The sequence below is a fragment of the Pygocentrus nattereri genome, chromosome 24 (assembly GCF_015220715.1).
Source record: "Pygocentrus nattereri isolate fPygNat1 chromosome 24, fPygNat1.pri, whole genome shotgun sequence".
NCBI lineage: Eukaryota > Metazoa > Chordata > Actinopteri > Characiformes > Serrasalmidae > Pygocentrus > Pygocentrus nattereri.
The window spans coordinates 13830174-13848749 of NC_051234.1; the positions used below are offsets into that span (position 1 = coordinate 13830174).

Sequence of the window (18576 nt, forward strand, 5' to 3'; positions counted from 1 at the left end):
TACTGATTGGGAAAATGTGCCTGCATTATCATACAATTTGTAATCCAGAGAACTTTCAAGAGGTGCTGCATTACAAACACACTGCCAAACTGCATCACTTAAATCAACATTATTTGCATTTTTTGGGCCTTTATTCATGAAAACTCCCACAGAAACTCATCTGATGGTTCTAAAGCTGGTCAGAATGCTCACGAAAAAAGTTCTGTGAATCAACAAGATCATGTTTTACCTTCCCCAAACACCCCTGCTTATTACGGAGTGAAAATGCTCAGGTGCCTCTGAGACCAGAATATTTTATGAAAATATTACAACTTTTACATTAAAATTTGAATAGCTGCTACATTCTTTAACTACAGCTAAGGAGACACAAGGCAGGAGTCTCTAATAAAGTGCTTAGTGTGAGTCTCTGTTTAGTTCTCTCTTTTGCTCTCTCTCTCACACACACGTGTATTCATTATAACCACCTCCTTGTTTCTACGCTCATTGTCCATTTTATCAGCTCCACTTACTATATAGGTGCACTATGTAGTTCTACAGTTACAGACTGTAGTCCATCAGTAACGCTGACGTGGTGGTAGTGTGTTAGTCTGTATTGTGCTGGTCTGAATGAATCAGACACAGCAGTGCTGCTGGAGTTTTTGAACACCTCAGTGTCAGTGCTGGACTGAGAATAGTCCACCAACCATAAATATCCAGCCAACAGTGTCCTGAGGGCAGCGTCCTCTGACCACTAATGAAGGACTAGAGGATGACCAACACAAACTGTGCAGCAGCAGCAGATGAGCTGTCGTCTCTGACTTTACATCTACAATGTGGACTGACGTGGTAGGAGTGGCTAATAGAGTGGACAGTGAGTGGACACAGTGTTTAAAGACTCCAGCAGCACTGCTGTGTCTCATCGACCAGCACAAGGCACACAAACACACCACCATCACATCAATGTTACTGCTGTGCTGAAAATGGTCCACCACCGAAATACCTGCTCTGTGAGGGTGCATCCTGACCACTGAAGCACAGGGTAAAAGATGGCTAACAAAATATGCAGAGAAACAGATGGACTACAGTCTGTAACTGTGGAACTACAAAGTGCACCTATATAGTAAGTGGAGCTGATAAAATGGACAATGAGCGTAGAAACAAGGAGGTGGTTAACATAATATGATAATGTTATGCCTGATTAGAATCAGAATCCTTTATTATTCCTGTGGGAAATTGCATTTGTTACAGTTACAACCATTTATGTAAAAGAATAAACACTTTAGTAATTTAAAACAAAGAGAAATTTGCAATATGTAGACAAGATTTAAGTTCTTATGAATATAGTAAAGTGGCAGTGACTGTGATAATAAATATTAAACATCTAGTATAAGGCAGTTCAAATGATTGCACCTCTGAGTTATTGCACACAATTATTATTACACACATGAACAGTACAGTTTGGTATTGAGTTTTGCACAGATGAACCAGTTTTTGTGAGTCACACACTGAGGGAGGATTTATAGAGTTTGATGGCCACGGGTAAGAATGGCTTCCTGTGGCGCTCTGTTGTGCATTTTGGTAGAATGAGTCTTGCACTGAATGAGCTCCTGTGTCTCATCACCATGTTGTAGAGTGGGTGGGAGCCATTGTCCATAATGGTCTGCAGTTTAGACAGTGTCCTCCTCTCCAACACTGCCATCAGCAAGTCCAGCTCCACACCTGCAACATCACCGGCTAAGCGGATCAGTTTGTTGAGTCTATTGGCGTCTGTTACGTTCTGTGTTTTGTAGGTCTGTTCTGTTTTCAGGTCAGGTGTTTTGGTGGTGATTGGCTGCTCTGCTGAGTTGGCTGCTTGTTGCTCCGCCCAGTTGTGCAGTTTCTATTGGTTAGATCTAATGGCGGGAAATTTCAAAGGGCCCTTTTGTCTGGCAGTCCGGGAGCTGCACAGATTCTTTTTCCTATTTGAGCCGACATGTGCTGCTCCAGTGGATGCCCACCAGCACAGACCAAATTTCTTGTTGTAAAGTTATGATGTTTAGTAGCAGGATTCTTAGGGGTGACCTGACTTGGACCTGGGACTTTTGCCTCTGTTTTTGGAAAAGAGTAGACAGGGTAGTTTCTTTGTAATTTATTTTCTTTGGTTTGGTTTTCAGGGTAAGTTAGATATCTCTTTTTTTAGGTGATTTGTTTGTTGTTTTGGCCTGGGGTCATCCTGAAGCTTTTAAAAATCTGTTTTTTTTTTGGTCATTTGTTCTAGAAGTTGGTAAATCTTTAGAGCTGTTAAGAATGATAAAACAATCTGCTCTACTTAGTTGTTTTTGTATTGTTTGTTTGGTCTGAGGCTGAGTGGGCACTCACTTAAACCTTTTGTGTGTCCTACCCCTAGAGGACGTAACAAAGTCTGCCACCCTCAGCCTGCTTCTCAAGCATGCAACAGCATGGAGGATAGCACTCGCCACCTCAGACTCATAGAAGATCCTGACCATAGTCTGCCAGATGTTGAAGGACCTCAGATGCCTCAGAAAATAGAGATGACATTGGCCCTTCCTGTAGAGGGTGTCAGTGTTCTTAGCCCAGTCCAGTTTATTGTCAGTATACACACCCAGATATTTGTAATCCTCCACAGTGTCTACACTGACCCCCCTGATGGACACAGGGGTCACCGGTGCTTTGTCCCTCCTCAGGTCCAGCACCAGTTCCTTTGTCTTTGTCACATTGAGCTGCAGGTGGTTCCGCTCACACCATGCGACAAAGTCCTTCACCGTCACCCTGTACTCTTCCTCATTACCCTTGTTGATACATCCAACTATTGCAGAGTCATTAGAAAACTTCTGAAGGTGGCAAGTGTCTATGCAGTAGCTGAAGTTCGTGGTGTAGAGGGTGACAAGTTCCTTGTGGAACTCCAATGTTGCTGACCACTCTGTCTGACACACAGTGCTGCAGGCATACATACTGTGGTCTGCCAGTCAGGTAGTCAACAATCCAGGATACAAAGGGGCATCTACTTACATCAATGTGAGCTTATCACTCAGAAGAGCAGGCCAGACGGTGTTAAATGCACTGGAGAAGTCAAAAAACATGACCCTCACAGTGCTGGCTGGCTTATCCAGGTGAGTGTATACTCGATTGAGCAGGTAGATGATGGCGTCTTCAACAGGAACAGGAACAATGCAGGACGTCTTCCATATCATAGGGACCCTCTGGAGACTCAGGCTCATGTTGAAGACATATTGCAGTACTCCACAAAGCTGGGAGGCACAGGCTTTAAGCACCCTGGGGGGGAGCCCATCAGGGCCTGCAGCCTTGTTTGTGTGGAGTCTCTTCACCTGGTCAGCAGTGAGACTCACTGTAGAGGTTATGGATGGGGGAGGGGTGGAGGTGTGAGATGGGCTGTCACAGGAGAGGGGCAGGATATCGGGAGGGGGAGGGGGTGAGTGGAACGGGCTGCTGAGGACCGGCAGCAGAGGAGTAAGGATGGGGGAGGACAGAGCCTGCAGTGTCAAATCTGTTAAAGAACAGATATAGCTTGTTGGCCCCATCCACGCTGCCCTCTACTCCTCTGTTGTTGCTGGACCTGAAGCTGGTAATGGTCCTCATTCCATTCCAAACCTCCCTCATGTTGTAAATAGTGTAAATAGTCATGATAATAGCATGTGATTGGGGTGTGTGTGTGTGTGTGTAGTAAGGAGCAGGTCCAGGATGTGATGTGTATGTTCTTCTAAGGCTGTGGCAGTATTTATTGTACAAATGAATACATAGTATTAAGTGGTGGGTGTGTCTGTTTGCTCTTCACTCACAGATTTATTGGTGTTTGCAGATAAATTATTGGGGCCAATCAGATGAGGGGGAGAGAGAGCGTGGGTGTAAATGGAGAGAGGGAGGAGGGTAAAGAAAGATGAATGGGGAGATTAAAGTGGAATGGAGGGAGAACCTGGCATTCGTGTGTGTGTGTGTGTGTGTGTGTGTGTGTGTGTGCATCTGCGTATAAGGGTTGGGTGGAATCCTCTTGTTTCATACCTTTAAAATGTTACTGTGGTACAGCCATCATTCAACAAATGTGCAACAGTCTACCTAACATTTGGTAAATGTAAAACAGCACTGCTAGCTATGACGGTATGATAGCTATGGTTAGTATGATAACAGCTCCACTTACAATAGAACGTGTTGTGATTTTGGCTAACTAAGGCACTGACACATTTAGAGGATAGTTATTGAAATGTAGGAGAAGAAAGTCAAGCAACTCACTTTGAAGGGACAGAAGGGTGAAAAAACCTGTTTTGTGGTGTTCAAGATCATGGCAAGATCAAAGCAGTGCCACACCCCACTGTACAGGTCTGATTATGACTAACTGGTGTTCTGCTGATACAAGAGTAGATGATAAAAACTAATGTCTTAAAGAGCAAAAGTCAAGTGCCCGGAGTAACAAAGCGCAAAACAAACCTGTTCTGTGGTGTTCTGTGGGATAGTAGCGTTTTGGCTAAGCTATAGAGCTGGCTTAGCTCGGCTAGCAGACCAATCACAATTAGATATTTTGTCCAAATTGTTCTTCCTAGCACGAGACCCTACATCTTTGTTTGTGTGCGTCTGCCAACAGATTTTGCTCATGATTGTCATCAATATTGTATTTGACTGTGAAGTCTCACCATTTTAAACAGCTGGGCTAATCAAACATCCAAGGTAGGCTAGAGAAACCAGTTTATTCCAGTGTCGACAGCCAGTATCGTGGAGTGTGTTAAATAGACCTCTGAAACCCTTCCTGGTTTCATGTTTTTTGTGTGAAATCTAGCTGTATTCGATTCACAGAGTGTATCAATTCACAACCACAGCAATAAAAAAATTAATGTTAACATGATCATGACATGCCTAATGAAGACTAAGCTTTAACCCCTGCTGTCATTGTGTTTGCCACAGTGTCCACTTGTATTGTCTTTGGATTAGGAATGATGACAAAATTGCTGGAAGAAATATATGCTAATTAGATATGATAAGCTTCCATTACTTTTTAGCTCCAGTGCAGAACTAAAGAAGAACATTTTCACCAAATGTTGATCAACTACATTTTAATTAGGGGGGGACGTTGTGTACATTTGATTTTTCAAAGATTAAATTGCTCTTAAGTCAGTGTACATTTTCATGAAAAGATTGTGATCATGATTAATAAATGCAGTGGCATAAATACTGGAAATTGTCCTTTTTTTGGTCAAAATTGTGCAGATTTTATTATCTTCTCATCTTGGCTGCTACAGTTGGTCCATATCCTACATTTGTATTGGATTTTTTTTATCGTATTATGATGTTTGCATGGGTGAATTTATTATAAATGGTCAAATTTAATTTTTACATCATCATTTTCCTACCTATGTTTATTGCTTAGAATCAAAACAGGCTGTTTCTGAAGCTGTATTTTTAAGTATGATGCGTGTGCATGACCTCTATCTTGATTGGCTGTCCTGTGTTGAGCTTTATTCAAAAAGCAGTCTGAATTAAAGCCCTCCTTATAATTTCGTTTTGAACAGGCAGGGCTAAACTGCTGTAGGCTGAATAGGTGGGTATATGTAAATGTGTTGACTTTTGTAACATCACAAAACCTAATTATTCAAAAAGGGCTGCTGCTTAGCTTTATAGACTGTACGACCTGGGATGTGCATAGTTTAATGTTTTAAAACTTTGACAGTGATTACATACTACAAATGCAGGTTTCTGTAATTTTAAGCTTTCTTTATAGGCAACTATTAATAGATTGAGTGTTTGTGTATATTTTACTATTCTGGTTTGAGCAATGCACTGTATGTAGTAATGCTTTTTCTCAGTCATTTCTTCGTAGTACATGAATCAGTATGAAGATTAAAACTCTTTGTCCAAGGAATGGACTTGATTTCAACCACTCTTGCTTTCTACTGATCTGACCCTGAATAGGAATCATATCTAAGTAATGAATCAGTTAACATTTTACATTTGAACAGTGTAGCAAAATAGCAGTAATAACTAGTGCCTTCTTGAAGGCTGAATTCTAAAGACGGGTCGGAACAGATCCAATCAGTTCAGTAAATGCATTTTGTGCATTTGGTCTAACACTTGACACTTGTTGCAGGACAGATTCCATCTCAATAGCAATAAATCTGAAATTATAAATCTCTACTCTGTGTGTGTGTGTGTGTGTGTGTGTGTATGAGATTTAATGTGTTTGTACATCCCACAGGCTTGTGCCCACAGGTGTGTGTGCGTGTATGGGTGTTGTCAAGGTGATGAATGTTTGGTCAGGCTGAAGTGGGCAAGAGCCTCTGGTGTTGCTGCGGTGATGGACGAGGGCCACCAGGACGGTGGCATTTCTCACTGTGCCAGTCATAACCTCCACACATACGCATGCTTTCTCCTTCTGTATCTGTCTCGCTCTCTCTCTTTCGTTCTTTTGCTCTTTCCTTTCACTCTTTCATTCTTCCTTCCCCTCTTTTGTTCTTTCTGTTTCACATCTTTTAGCTTTCTTTTTTCCCTTTGTTTTACTTCTTTCTTTCCGTCTCTCCTACTTTGGTTTTGTATTTTTTATGTCACACTGCATGTACCTCTTTCTTATTTAGTTTTTTCTTTCTTTTCACTCGCTTTTATATTCTGACTGAATGTGCATTTTAGTTTATATAAGATTTTCTCAGTGAAGGTCATGTGGTGTTGTCATGTTGTCAGTCACAGTCACGTTACTGTCATTGACGTTCGGCTCTGGCCTGAATTGGCTTAGCAGCTGAGAATACTGGTTGTGGCAGTTTGCTCTGATTCTGCTACATAAATCTCTGTATGGTAGAGAGAGAGAGAGAGAGAGAGAGAGAGAGAGAGAGAGAGAGAGAAGGACTAGGGCTGGACTTCCCAGGATCCTTTGCTCTTACTCTCCTTCCAAATCTTCTCTTTTTCCAAAAATGTCTCTGTGAGCTACACAGCAGAGTGTATTGTGTTTTCTTCACACACTACAAAGAGAAGCAGCACAATACACACACACACACATACACTTGAAAGCACTCTGTAGGCTTAGGAAGAGAGGCTGTGAGTGAAGTTTGGCAGGAGTGTCCTCAGTGTCGCTCTCAGGAGTGAACGAGAGAGAATAGAGACAGAGAGAGAGAGTGTAGACGAGAAGAGGAGGGAACTTTTAGCTTTGTATTCTGACAGTGGCAGCCTAGAAGACAACCTGACTCCTACACACATCAGAGAAAGAAATAGGTGTAGTACACTCACACACAAAGCAGAATGGATTTGGAGAGAAAAAGAAAAGGACAGGCCATGATGTACAGCAGAGCTACTTTCTTTTTTCCTTCACTTTTTTCACTTCATTCAGGTCTCCTGAACACGCATGCATGTGAGTGAGTGTGTGAGTGTGTGTGTGTGTGTGTGTGTGTGTGTGTGTGTTCGCTACATAGCGTAAAGATCCTGTCAAGTTTCTTTTATCAGATCCTCACATACATGGCTGCTCAAATGTCTCTCTAACCTTGGCTCCATATTCCTTCTTTTTCTTTTTTCTTCCTTCTTTTTTCATCACTCTCAATGCACAGGTTAATTAGCGTGATTAATTATACTTGCACAGTTCATTATTGGCAAAATGTGACAGAATGAAGGCAGGCAGATTTTAGCCCTCCCTCAGGGCAAAGGTCACATTGTATTGTTTGACCAGTCATTATTAATCACTCTTAATCATTTAATTGATGTGTGACTTAGGTTAGAAGACTATTGCGGGGAGTTTTTCTGGAATATCACAGTGTGTTTCAATGTAATCTCTGTGTGTCATACTGTTGATTATCTGGACAATAGTTGTGACAGGTTTCCTTTATTTACAGAAGAACAGAATACTTGACTCAAAATTCACTTAGAATCCAGCTGTTAAATATTATGTAATGCAAATTCTAATCTGCTACAATTTATTGAATGATGAGGCAGACCTGAGAGACTGTATTATGATATTTTTATTCTAGCATTTAGGTACATTAGGGCTCCTGCCTCTGAGTTCTGTGTTCCATAGCTGTAGACTCGCAGTTTGTGTTGCTGCTACACTGGTAGCTTAACCAGCCTATACTCTTTGGGGTCAGTTTGACCCCATTCAGTGTTTAATGCTTCCAAATAAATGATTGAGATAATAGCGTGCTTCATATTTAATGACTTCCTTTTCCTTATTTTGGTAGGGACAGCTGGGTAAACAAACATGTACACATCAATGGAGTTCTTTGAATCTGTTTGACCCAGGCTGTTTTAGCTGTCTAATACATAAGAAATATCAGCATTTTACACACACTTGTTTTGGTTGTTTGGGTGACATTGAGGTCATAATGACAGAATTTAAATTTTCAAACAACTTCCTCCCACTTTAGGGTCCCTAAACTAACAGTGCGAGACCCACTGATTCACACTTTGTAGGGGAGGGGGAATGTAATTTCCACCAGAACTTTGATATTTGCTTGAGATTTACACTGCTTGGGTCGTACTGACCCAAGGATAAAAGACGTTAGTAAATTTAAAGATAACAGTAGAGCCCAATATTAGTTATATTGACAAACAGCAGTTTTATTGGTTTTGGCAAAGAAATCACCGATAATTACTATGGCTGAAACCAAAACTGAAATTCAAGACACATTTAGCTAAAAACTTAACTACTTTGTTAATTTACTAAACAAAGAACTTTCTACTGGCAATTTGTTATTTATAGAAATTTGCATTTAGTAGGACAAAACTGAGTAAATTAAAATCAGCACAAAATAGACTTCACTAAACTTGACATAATTTTTTTTGCTATACTTTACGCTTTTTCTCTGTTGGTTGTGTTTATAATTTTTTTTCCTTTCTCATTTCAAAACCTGAAGCATATGATGAACCAGATGGCTTTGGCAAGCTTGCAGGGACTTTCTGCTTCTGTTGTTTTGCATGGTTCTGTATATCAAGTGGTCGTATTTTTGAGTTGTATCAGTCTGTAGTGAAGTTCTTGAAGATTGTACCCTCTCTTAACATGAACTGTGACTAAAAGCTGCTTGTCTAATGTCTCCTGTAGAACCCCCCCAGTGATCTGGTGCGGCTCAAACTGTTTGAATATGTCTGTGCTCTTCAGCGACATTTTCATTGTCAAATGAATTGTTCTTTAAGTCTTAGATGTTTGTATTTTTTGTAGATGTATTTCATATTTCTTCCTGCCAAACTGTTTTCTCTTTCACAACAATACAAACTACTGCAGTAAAACACAAAACTCCATCATGGTTTGAATAACCAAAACTTGTAAAACATATCAAAACCCAATCTTTAGCATCTTTAGAATATCATGTAATAGCGTTCATTTAAACATGTCCGTCAGACCCTACCTATTACCAGAGATTCTTTCCTCTGTAGAAGTAGTCCCATCTCTGAACGAACGTGTTATATAGACTTACATCTGACATTACTAATGTCTTGCCTGAATTTCAGTGCTGTTTTACTGGTACGAAGATAAGCAAGAGTGTGTATGTGCATGTTTCGTGGATGTGTATGACACCTTCTCTTTCTGTGTTGCAGGTGTGAAGATGAGGAAGTTTGCGTACTGTAAGGTAGTGCTGGCTACCTCTCTGGTGTGGGTGATGCTGGACATGTTCATCCTCCTCTACTTCAGCGAGTGCAACAAGTGTGATGATAAGAAAGAGAGGGGGCTTCCGGGGAGAGACGGTGTGTATATACTTACACAAACACACATATGCCACTTTATATGTCCAGAAGTATCTCCTTCTGTGAGCTGTGAATTTAGCTACTTGACCTCTTTCTTTCACTACTGCTTTGCTGGCACAGACTTTCAGTTACACACTGCTTGTGTAATCTCTATAAAAAAGCATTGCCAATAGAATAGGAAGCTCTGGAGCAGCCTTACAGGAGGCTTAGGTCTTCATGTACCAAGCAACACCTTCCAAATAATATCTGATCTACAGTGGTCAGTGGTAATGAATAGGGGAGGCTGGATGATAAACATTGAATTACAACTGATGGACTACAGTCTGTAATTTGGCACTTTATAGTGGACCCACATGATAGATGCTTCTTATAAAGTGGCCACTCAATACAAACTACCCCCATTTTTCCAGTTTTTATTGATATATAAGTAGTTTAAGTCCAGTGAATAACATACAATGGTACAAAAATAAGTGGTAAACTGTCAGAGGTTTTAAAAGCCTGAGAACGGAAAAATAATGTAAATTTCAGAGTTAAAAAGGGCTTTTTTAGGGAACAAGTCATTGGTTCAGCCCTCTGTCTTTATAAAGGCAGTGTTAGAACAGAGTTACAACAATCTCAGGGCAGTATTTGGACAATATTGTTTAGCAGGATGTAGTATGTTTTTATTGTAATGATGAGAAAAAGGCAATTGGAAACGGCAAACAGCCAGACCATTTCGTCAGTGAAATTGCAAAGGAAACCAAGGTGTCCGTGATTACCATTCACTACACAATCGGTTGGCACTTAGAAACTGAAATGGAAGAAACTGATGAATAGGTCTAGCAGACCCAAAACCCAAGAGATTTAGAAGAGGTTTCTGAGAGTTAGCAGCTTGACTCACAGGACAATAACTTAACCCTGGTCGAAGTTAGCATGTCTCAGTTTCATCCGTGAAGAGATCAAGTGGCAGTAAGAAAACCATTGCTACATTGGCAAAAAAGAGAGGTTTTCCTGAGCCATGCAGCGCCGCCAGTGGACTCCTGAAAAATGGAATATGGCCTTATGAATGAAAAATTATAATTAAGGTTCATCACACAGGGTTTTGTTTGACGTTGAGTAAGGGAAAGGGGATGTTCCTCACCAACTGTCAATCATGGTAGAGAAAATGTGATGAACTGAGACTTTTGCTGGATTCAGAGTTGGATTCCTCTTTAATTTACTTTACTTGAATGGAATTGAAAATAAATTTGAACATGTTTTGGCACTTTAGCTTGCCTAAGTTAACTCTAACCTGAAGATATTATCAATATTTGCGATATGGTCCAGAAAATGATTTAATTATTTGTTTTTTTAGCTCCAGTTGTTTATTTGTTTTATGCTTTAATTGTAAATTGTGTAGTACAAACTTTGTAAACATCCATAAGCCTGGAAAATGAGTGTGTTCTAAACTTTTGACTGGTAGTGTATATTCACATACATATACAGACACACACATGCACAGTGTATTAGAACAACTTTCAGCATTTCGAGGCAATAAATAGTCTTTAAGGTATTTACCCTTGGAGGCTTTTCTGATGCTAATTGTTGAGTTCTGTTGGTGGTAATATGCTCCTCTCCTGGGAGGCATATTTTACACTCTTGCTTGTTTTTTTTTCTGCCCTCATAATTCTGCCGTTGATCTGTTCTTTCAGGGTCTCTGTCTGCCACAGGCTGTGCACGCCTGATAAGGTGAAATATAATATGAACCAGTATCAAACACTGTGTGTGTGTGGAAACAATGCCCAAAATAAAGGGAGTGCTATTGATTTTGTGTGTATGTGAGAGTGTATGTGAGAAAAGAACTTGGATGTAATCTGATGGCATGACCTAAATGATCTTCTGTTCTGAGGGGATGTACCCATATGAACAGGCAGGGGAGTAATTAATAAATTGTTGGTCTACTTGCCACAGTGTCAAGTTGGTGTCCAAATTTTTTGTTTTGATTTTTGTTAATAAAAAATTATACATCATACTACTACCACACTGCTACTGCTACTGCTGCTGCTACTACTTCTACTGGTACCACTAACAATACTGCTACTGTTACTACTAGTGCTCCTACTGGTACTACCACTACTGCTACTGCTATTACTACTGCTGGTGCTGCTGCTGCTATTACTACTACTGCTACTACTGATACTGCTACATCTGCTGCTGTTACCTGTGCTGCTGCTGCTGCTGTCACTGATACTTCAGCAACTGCTACTACTGCTAGTGCTAGTAGTTCTGTCACTGCTATTTGTGCTACTACTACTAGCACTGCTACTATTGCTAGTTTGCTTCTAGTACTGCTATTTCAACTACTGCTATTATTGCTACGAGGCAGAATGTGTCTCGGGTAAGTTGCCTTACATTTAAATAGGCCTGCAACTAATGATTATTTCTATAATTAATCAGCCCATTATGATTTCAAAAGGAAAAAAGGGGAGTTATTAGTTTGATCGTAATTAACATTAAATATTTAAGATTCTGTTCACTCATATGCAGACACCCTGGGCCAAATTACATGTTTTGTTGATTTTCTAAGGGAAAATAAGTTAACAAATCCTCTACAGAGAACACACTTCTGCAATAAAATGTTGTTCATGTTATACCCAGAAAATAATTAGAAATGTTCTGCTAAAATTTGCAGAAGAATGCAGTATTTACGTTTATTTTCATTTAGAAAGTCAGCAAAATATGTCCACACTTTTGCTTATGACTGTTTTATTTTAAAAAAAAAAGAAAAGCAATTTTACAAATAGTCATATTTACAAAAACAAAAACAAAAAAAGTTTAGCAAGAGAAAATCCAATTAAAACCCATTTCCCAGGTTCCCATAGCCTTTGAAGGAAAAACAGCCCCATAACATCACAGATGACATTGAACGATAGGCATCATGTTCTTTTCAGTGTAGCTTTCCTTTTTAAACCAAATCCACCTCTAATATTCATTTCATCTAACATAAAACACTGTTCCAGTCAAAGTCCCAGTAGCAAACCTCAGGGGATTACGTTTGAAGCACATTTTCTTTTTTTAGCTAAAATAATTATTATTTTGTATTTGGCCAACTGTTCAAAACTGTTTGCTAGTCATGTACTGGCTTGCATTTTTTGAATTATGCTCAAATGAGCTAAAATGATCACTACTGAATGTTTTGGAGGCATCATTGTTGTTTTGATAGTGACAGAATGGAATGTTCAGTCATTTATTTTAATAAAATAAACATGATTAAGGTACTCAAAATATCATAATTAAGGGTTACTCAAAGCAAAAAGAGTCCAAGTTGAACGTCCAAAAAACTCTTTGAACCTGTTTTGGTAGAATGATTCATGTGTGCTTGAATAAATGTCTATGAAATGCAGTAAACTTTAAAAAGCTGCCAACGGCCCCCTGCCAGTCTCACCACAACCTGCTGGGGGGCCATGGCCCACAAGTTGTTTTTACTTGGAATACGACAGTAAGGCCTAAAAATACATGTAAAGTTAATATCACATCAAACTTTTGTCTATATGGTTCATCTCGCTTGCAGTGCTGTGTCTGTGCTTTCACTAATGTTAGCATTAGCCTGAGTTGATTTAGTTTGTTAGGTAACCTGTGTCTGGTGGGTAAAGCTAATCTACTACCTTAGTATAAAAATTTGCCTGCATTTAATGGGTGGCGTGTGTTAATTTGCTGTGTGAATTTAACAGGTGTTCTCAAACATCCCACTTTAAAAGGAATACAGATATATTCGTTTGGTGCTTTTGGGATTTGTTTGCTGATAGGCCTTAGTGTCACATTGTCACGCTAGATAGGCTTCTGTGGAAAAATGGGTGGCGGCTGGATTTGTTGCATTCGTGTAGCTGTTGTGTTCTGCTGATTGCGCTAAATCCCTTGTGCGCATGTAGTCATGATTGTTCTTGTTTCAACCAGCCATGGGATTTCTCTCTGCGATGATTCTGTCTGTGGTAATCTAACCTGAAATGCAAGGTGACATATTATTCCTAGCTTTGTAAAACACTGCAGCTGATTGAAACAGTGTATTTCTGGCTGCCTCAGGCCCTCAAAGTCAGGCTTAGGGTGATTCTGCAGCACAGTGCAGAAGAATAAATCTCTAAAGCACCCAGGAACAATATGAGCGGTGTGAGCTTTATTGAGTAAAGTTAAGGTTAGTTGACCCCTAGGTCAGGTTTTTATTGCACTTTTGCTATACTATTTAATTACATCAGAGTGAATTGCATTTACATTCAGTTTACATTTTGTTTTGAAAGCTGTGATTTTGCACTTCTGACATTTTTTTTTGTTTTCATGTCAAGAAATGACAATTGTAGCAAAAAAAAAGGTTACTTGTCATGTATACCATCATAGTCATATTACATTTTACAGATTACAAGTTATAGCATACTTCCATTAACGCATTACTCAGTTTAATCACAGCTCCAAAGCTCCGGAGAAAAACCAAACGTTCAAAGAATTTGACAAATAAAAACTAGAGGTGATGATCAAAGAAATCACCAACAGGAGAAATCCTCTTTGGTTTATTTTTGCAGTTGAATTTTGTGAAACTCATTAGAAGTTTCTGATGTTTACCCTGACAAGTCTAAGACGTGTGAGGCTGTTGTAAGGGTAAGAAAATACTAAAGAACATATTTTTTCAAGACGGTCACAAAAGTTATTTATCTCAGGTTTTTTCACATGTAGTTTATCATCATATCATTTTGTTTTTGATGATTTTTTTTCTTGAGACTCTATTGTGAATTGGGCCCAGGGCATCCTTGGCAGTACACCCACTTGTGTTTCATAGTAGCAAAGTGTAATACGATATACATACTTAGAAATATGAGTAACACTGTCACATTTTACACTGTTTTACATGTTTATTGGCCTTGAGTTCACATGATGAGATAAACAAATACTCTAATAGTGATTTAAGTGTAGATAGTATTCGCAGAATGTGAAAAAGCCCCCCACAGCCATGTTGTTGACATTCTGTCAGCGTATTGTATGAGCAGTCAGGGTCGGCTATGGCTTCCAAATCAAGCTATTAAGAATAAAGTCTGTTTAATTGTACGTGTTGATTCCGTACTAAGTCGATAAGATATCTTTAGTCCCGATTATGCATTATTGCCTGCGATAACATATCCAGACATTTGAACTACTACCTTTTAAATACTGTATCAGTATACACATTACCAGGGCTAAAAACATACAAATCTCTAGAATCATTTGAGTATTTGTCCTTATTTGTACTTTCTACTACACCATCAAACGTTGCCAGGATCACAAGAATCAGTACTAACTATGTTTGATGGGGTTAATCGGTGTCTTTAGCTTAAGCTGCGTAAGCCCTGCTAACTTTCTAGTGTTCTCCTAACAGCATTTGTTGTCTAGTCAATGCACATGACATCTAGACAGAAATAGTTAGATTGGAAAAATCTCTAAGTCTATGGCTGTATGAGCTGTCGCAGCCATCATTGGCACAGTGAACAGTGTTATGACAATAATATGGTGGTATATCATCGCCAAAAAATATATCTTCATTTTTGTTCATTTTTATTAGATTTTTTTTTCTTTTTCAGTTTGAACTCAGTGGCTGTGCTTTACATTGTGTGAAAATTTCATGATGAATGGACAAATGGAAGCGCTCCAAAGTGAACCACTTTACATTAATTAGCAATATCAAAAACGTTTGGATCAGAGATGTGTTTTTGTTTGGACAAAGACAATGTCATACTTTGCTACAATGAAACAAAGAGTGCCTTAATATGTGCATGTTGCCAAGGATGGATAGTTAAGGACATGACTGGGGTAGTGCAGCTGTAGGTAGGCTAAGTACTCTAAGTACGCTTATAAGCTCATATAAGGCACTTCTTCAAACTCAAGTACAGTGAGAAATAGTTAGACACCATGTTTTTAAATATACACCTCTGTCAGCTGTTAGATTTTTTTTTACAGATTTTTTTTACCCTCCTAGCATCATTGAAATCCCTTGTTTGTGAAAGTTAGGTGAAAATCTTCCTTTTTTTATCTTCCCAGAGGTTAACTGAATATTTTACAGGTGCTTGAATATCAGTATTAATCTCCACTTTCAACACACCTTTCCTTTGGAGTAAAACTGTTGGAATTGGAAGAGTTATTATTCTGCTTTCTAAGCACAGAGGGATATCAGTGACTCTTTTGGATCCAGAACCCATGTGGGGGATGAACAGTAACGAATGAAAACACACGGGCCTCAGGGCAGATGGGGCTAGTTAAAGCAAATCGACCTTTAATCTACTAACTTACTCCATGCTGTAAACGAACACATGCCTGGTCTAAGTGTGTTGAACCCGGAAACAGACAAAAATGTCAAGGTAATAGGGGATAAATGTTGTAACAGGAGATGAATGACTCAAAGAAGCCTACACATACCATAATGCAACATGTATAATGCAGTTGTATAAATTAGGGTCTGGCTGATTTTAAGGAGGTCATTTCAGTGTGTATTGAAATTACATCCTGAGTACTTAGCAAATAAATAATGTGATCCTGTTAAAGTTTCCGACTATGTCACTCACTTTCCTGCTTTTCTTTGACATGCCAGGGACCTTTGACCTGATGGAGAATTGCTGACTCTCAGTGGTCAGTTCAGATCTGAAGTAGCCCCAGGAGGACCATATTTGCCTTCTATTTCATCTTCAAACATGCCTGAGTCAGCTAATGGAGCTTCTGTACCAGGCTTAAATGTACCCAGAACTAAAATAGAATAAAAGTACAAACTGCCCAAGGGTCCACAAGGACGGGGAAAGCAGCTTTGGATGAAGTTTTGTCAGTGTTCACCTGAGACAAGACATTTCTGCTTTGTCCCCAGAACAAATGTCATCAGTTCTTGTGTCCTGCTGTGCATGTATTTGTGTGTCCCCTACAATAAAGTCAATTGCCACTGCTTAGGACAGACAGAACAATGTTGCCTTCTAACTTGCTCACACACACCTGCACAAACATATACACACACATGGAGCAGTAAGAGGGGAGATGTTTACATGCTAAAGCTGATGTAATCGCTTTCTGGCTGCTGTAAATCTGACCTTAATCTCACTAAAGCATGCTTTTGGCTTTATTAACCATCAAAGCCCAGTACAACACACACACAATCGCAATCACACACTCGCGGCTAAGGGCTCTTCTTGATCATTCTTGAAATTGCCGTTGGTTTTAAGATCCAGCTGTGTACCATAAATAAGGTTATATTTACACAGCAGGTAAAAGTGGCCGAAATCTGATCTTTTTCCTCACATGCGACACAGATGTGTCATTTGTGTGGCAGTGTGAACAGCAAAAAACGCACTGAATCTGACATTTTCAATTCCGATTTGAGACGCTTTCATATGTGGTACTGAAATCCAATCCGTATCCGATCTGCAGCAATGAAACAGCCAAATCGGAATTCATGCGATTCATCAGTCCAACTCGACATTCGTCATAATTTCGCACTGCTGAGACTCAAACATTTAGGCTGATGTTTCTGTTAAGAAAAGAGTAAAAATTCACCTCAGCCGCTCTTGAGTTTGAAGAGGTTTCGAACGAAACGGGTAGAGGAGCCCGAGGCTGCAGTGTCGCGGACCAAGGAAGTGGCCGAATAACACGTCCTTTTTACAGCGAACTCGAACACATTCTGGGTGATGAGCTAAGCTGTCAACCACTGGAACTTCATAATCGCTCCTTTGATGCTGGAGAAGACAACACTGAAAGCTCTGGGAGCGTCAGGCGTTTGCTAGTCATCATGACTGTTTACCTCTGGACAAGCATGACACATGAAGCATGAAAAAAATCAGAAATTGGTGAGAAAATCAGATTTGGGCCTTTTACCTGTTGTGTAAACATAGCCTAAAGTACAGTCTCCAAATGTTCGTCTGAGCTAAATCTCTCTCTGCCTTTTCACTGCTACCCAGGAGAGACTGTGTTGCTAAGTGACCTGCGGTCTCGTTGAGAAACGGGGCTTTCGTGCTGTGTTGCTCACGTCCCGTCTCACAGATATTTTACTGACACAGTGACCCCTGACTCTCTACAACACAACCAAATCCAGAGTTAAACAATCACTAAACAAAACAGGCAGGACAGCTGTAATATGCTGCATGAACACATAAGACGGCAGCGTCTCATGTGCTCCAAACAAGAGCAGTGAATGAGAGCCTTCCAGTTCACTTACCACATCACTTCCAAATGATTTATTAATAAAATATATTGGAAGAAAATTCATTATAGATCATTACAAATGCTTTGCTTTAAAAGTACCAAGTCATCACACAATGAGAAAAAAAGAGATCCTGTGTAGAAAAAAAGATGCATTGATAATCGTTTTATAATCGCATCGAGGCATTCTGAATCGTAATTGACTCGAATCATCAGGTGCCAAGAGATTCCCACCCATAATTAATACTGGTATTGGTATCTGGTATCAGGCATCAGCCCAATACGTGCTTATATACTTGTCTCAATATCATAAAAATGCACGGATACCAACATCTGATACCAGCAGTGCATAATGAACTAATGCCTCAAGCTGGCAGCGAACTAGGGTTTCTGACACCGTGGCAGTCGGACACAGTCACTGGGCACTAAAAACATTCTGACTTGGCGTTGTATCATTCTGACTTGGCATTGTATCCCCACCAGCAATACACTGTACACACTATTATTACAAATTTCATAAATGGACTAACAGAAATATTTTATATATATATATATATATATATATATATATATATATATATATATATATATATATATATATATATAATTCTTTTTTTTTTTTAACTTTCTGTAGAGTGATTATCTGATCCTCACCACAACAATTTCAATGCATAAATGTCCTGACATGTTGTGCAAATGGCAGATAAACTTGAAACTAAACTAAACCTAGAACAAGATCTTGTTCCAATAACTTTCATTAAGGATGTTTTTCTGTTCATTTTATTTATA

General features: G+C 39.4%; 1 protein-coding gene across 1 annotated transcript in view; it reads left to right on the forward strand.

The window, feature by feature from the left end:
- Positions 1-18576, forward strand: part of galnt1 (UDP-N-acetyl-alpha-D-galactosamine:polypeptide N-acetylgalactosaminyltransferase 1) — a 168144-nt gene that overhangs the window by 75606 nt on the left and 73962 nt on the right. The window contains exon 3 of the mRNA XM_017704007.2: positions 9490-9636. Within this exon, the coding sequence (XP_017559496.1) occupies positions 9498-9636 (139 nt within the window). The 5' untranslated portion in view covers positions 9490-9497. The remainder of the gene's footprint in view (positions 1-9489; positions 9637-18576) is intronic.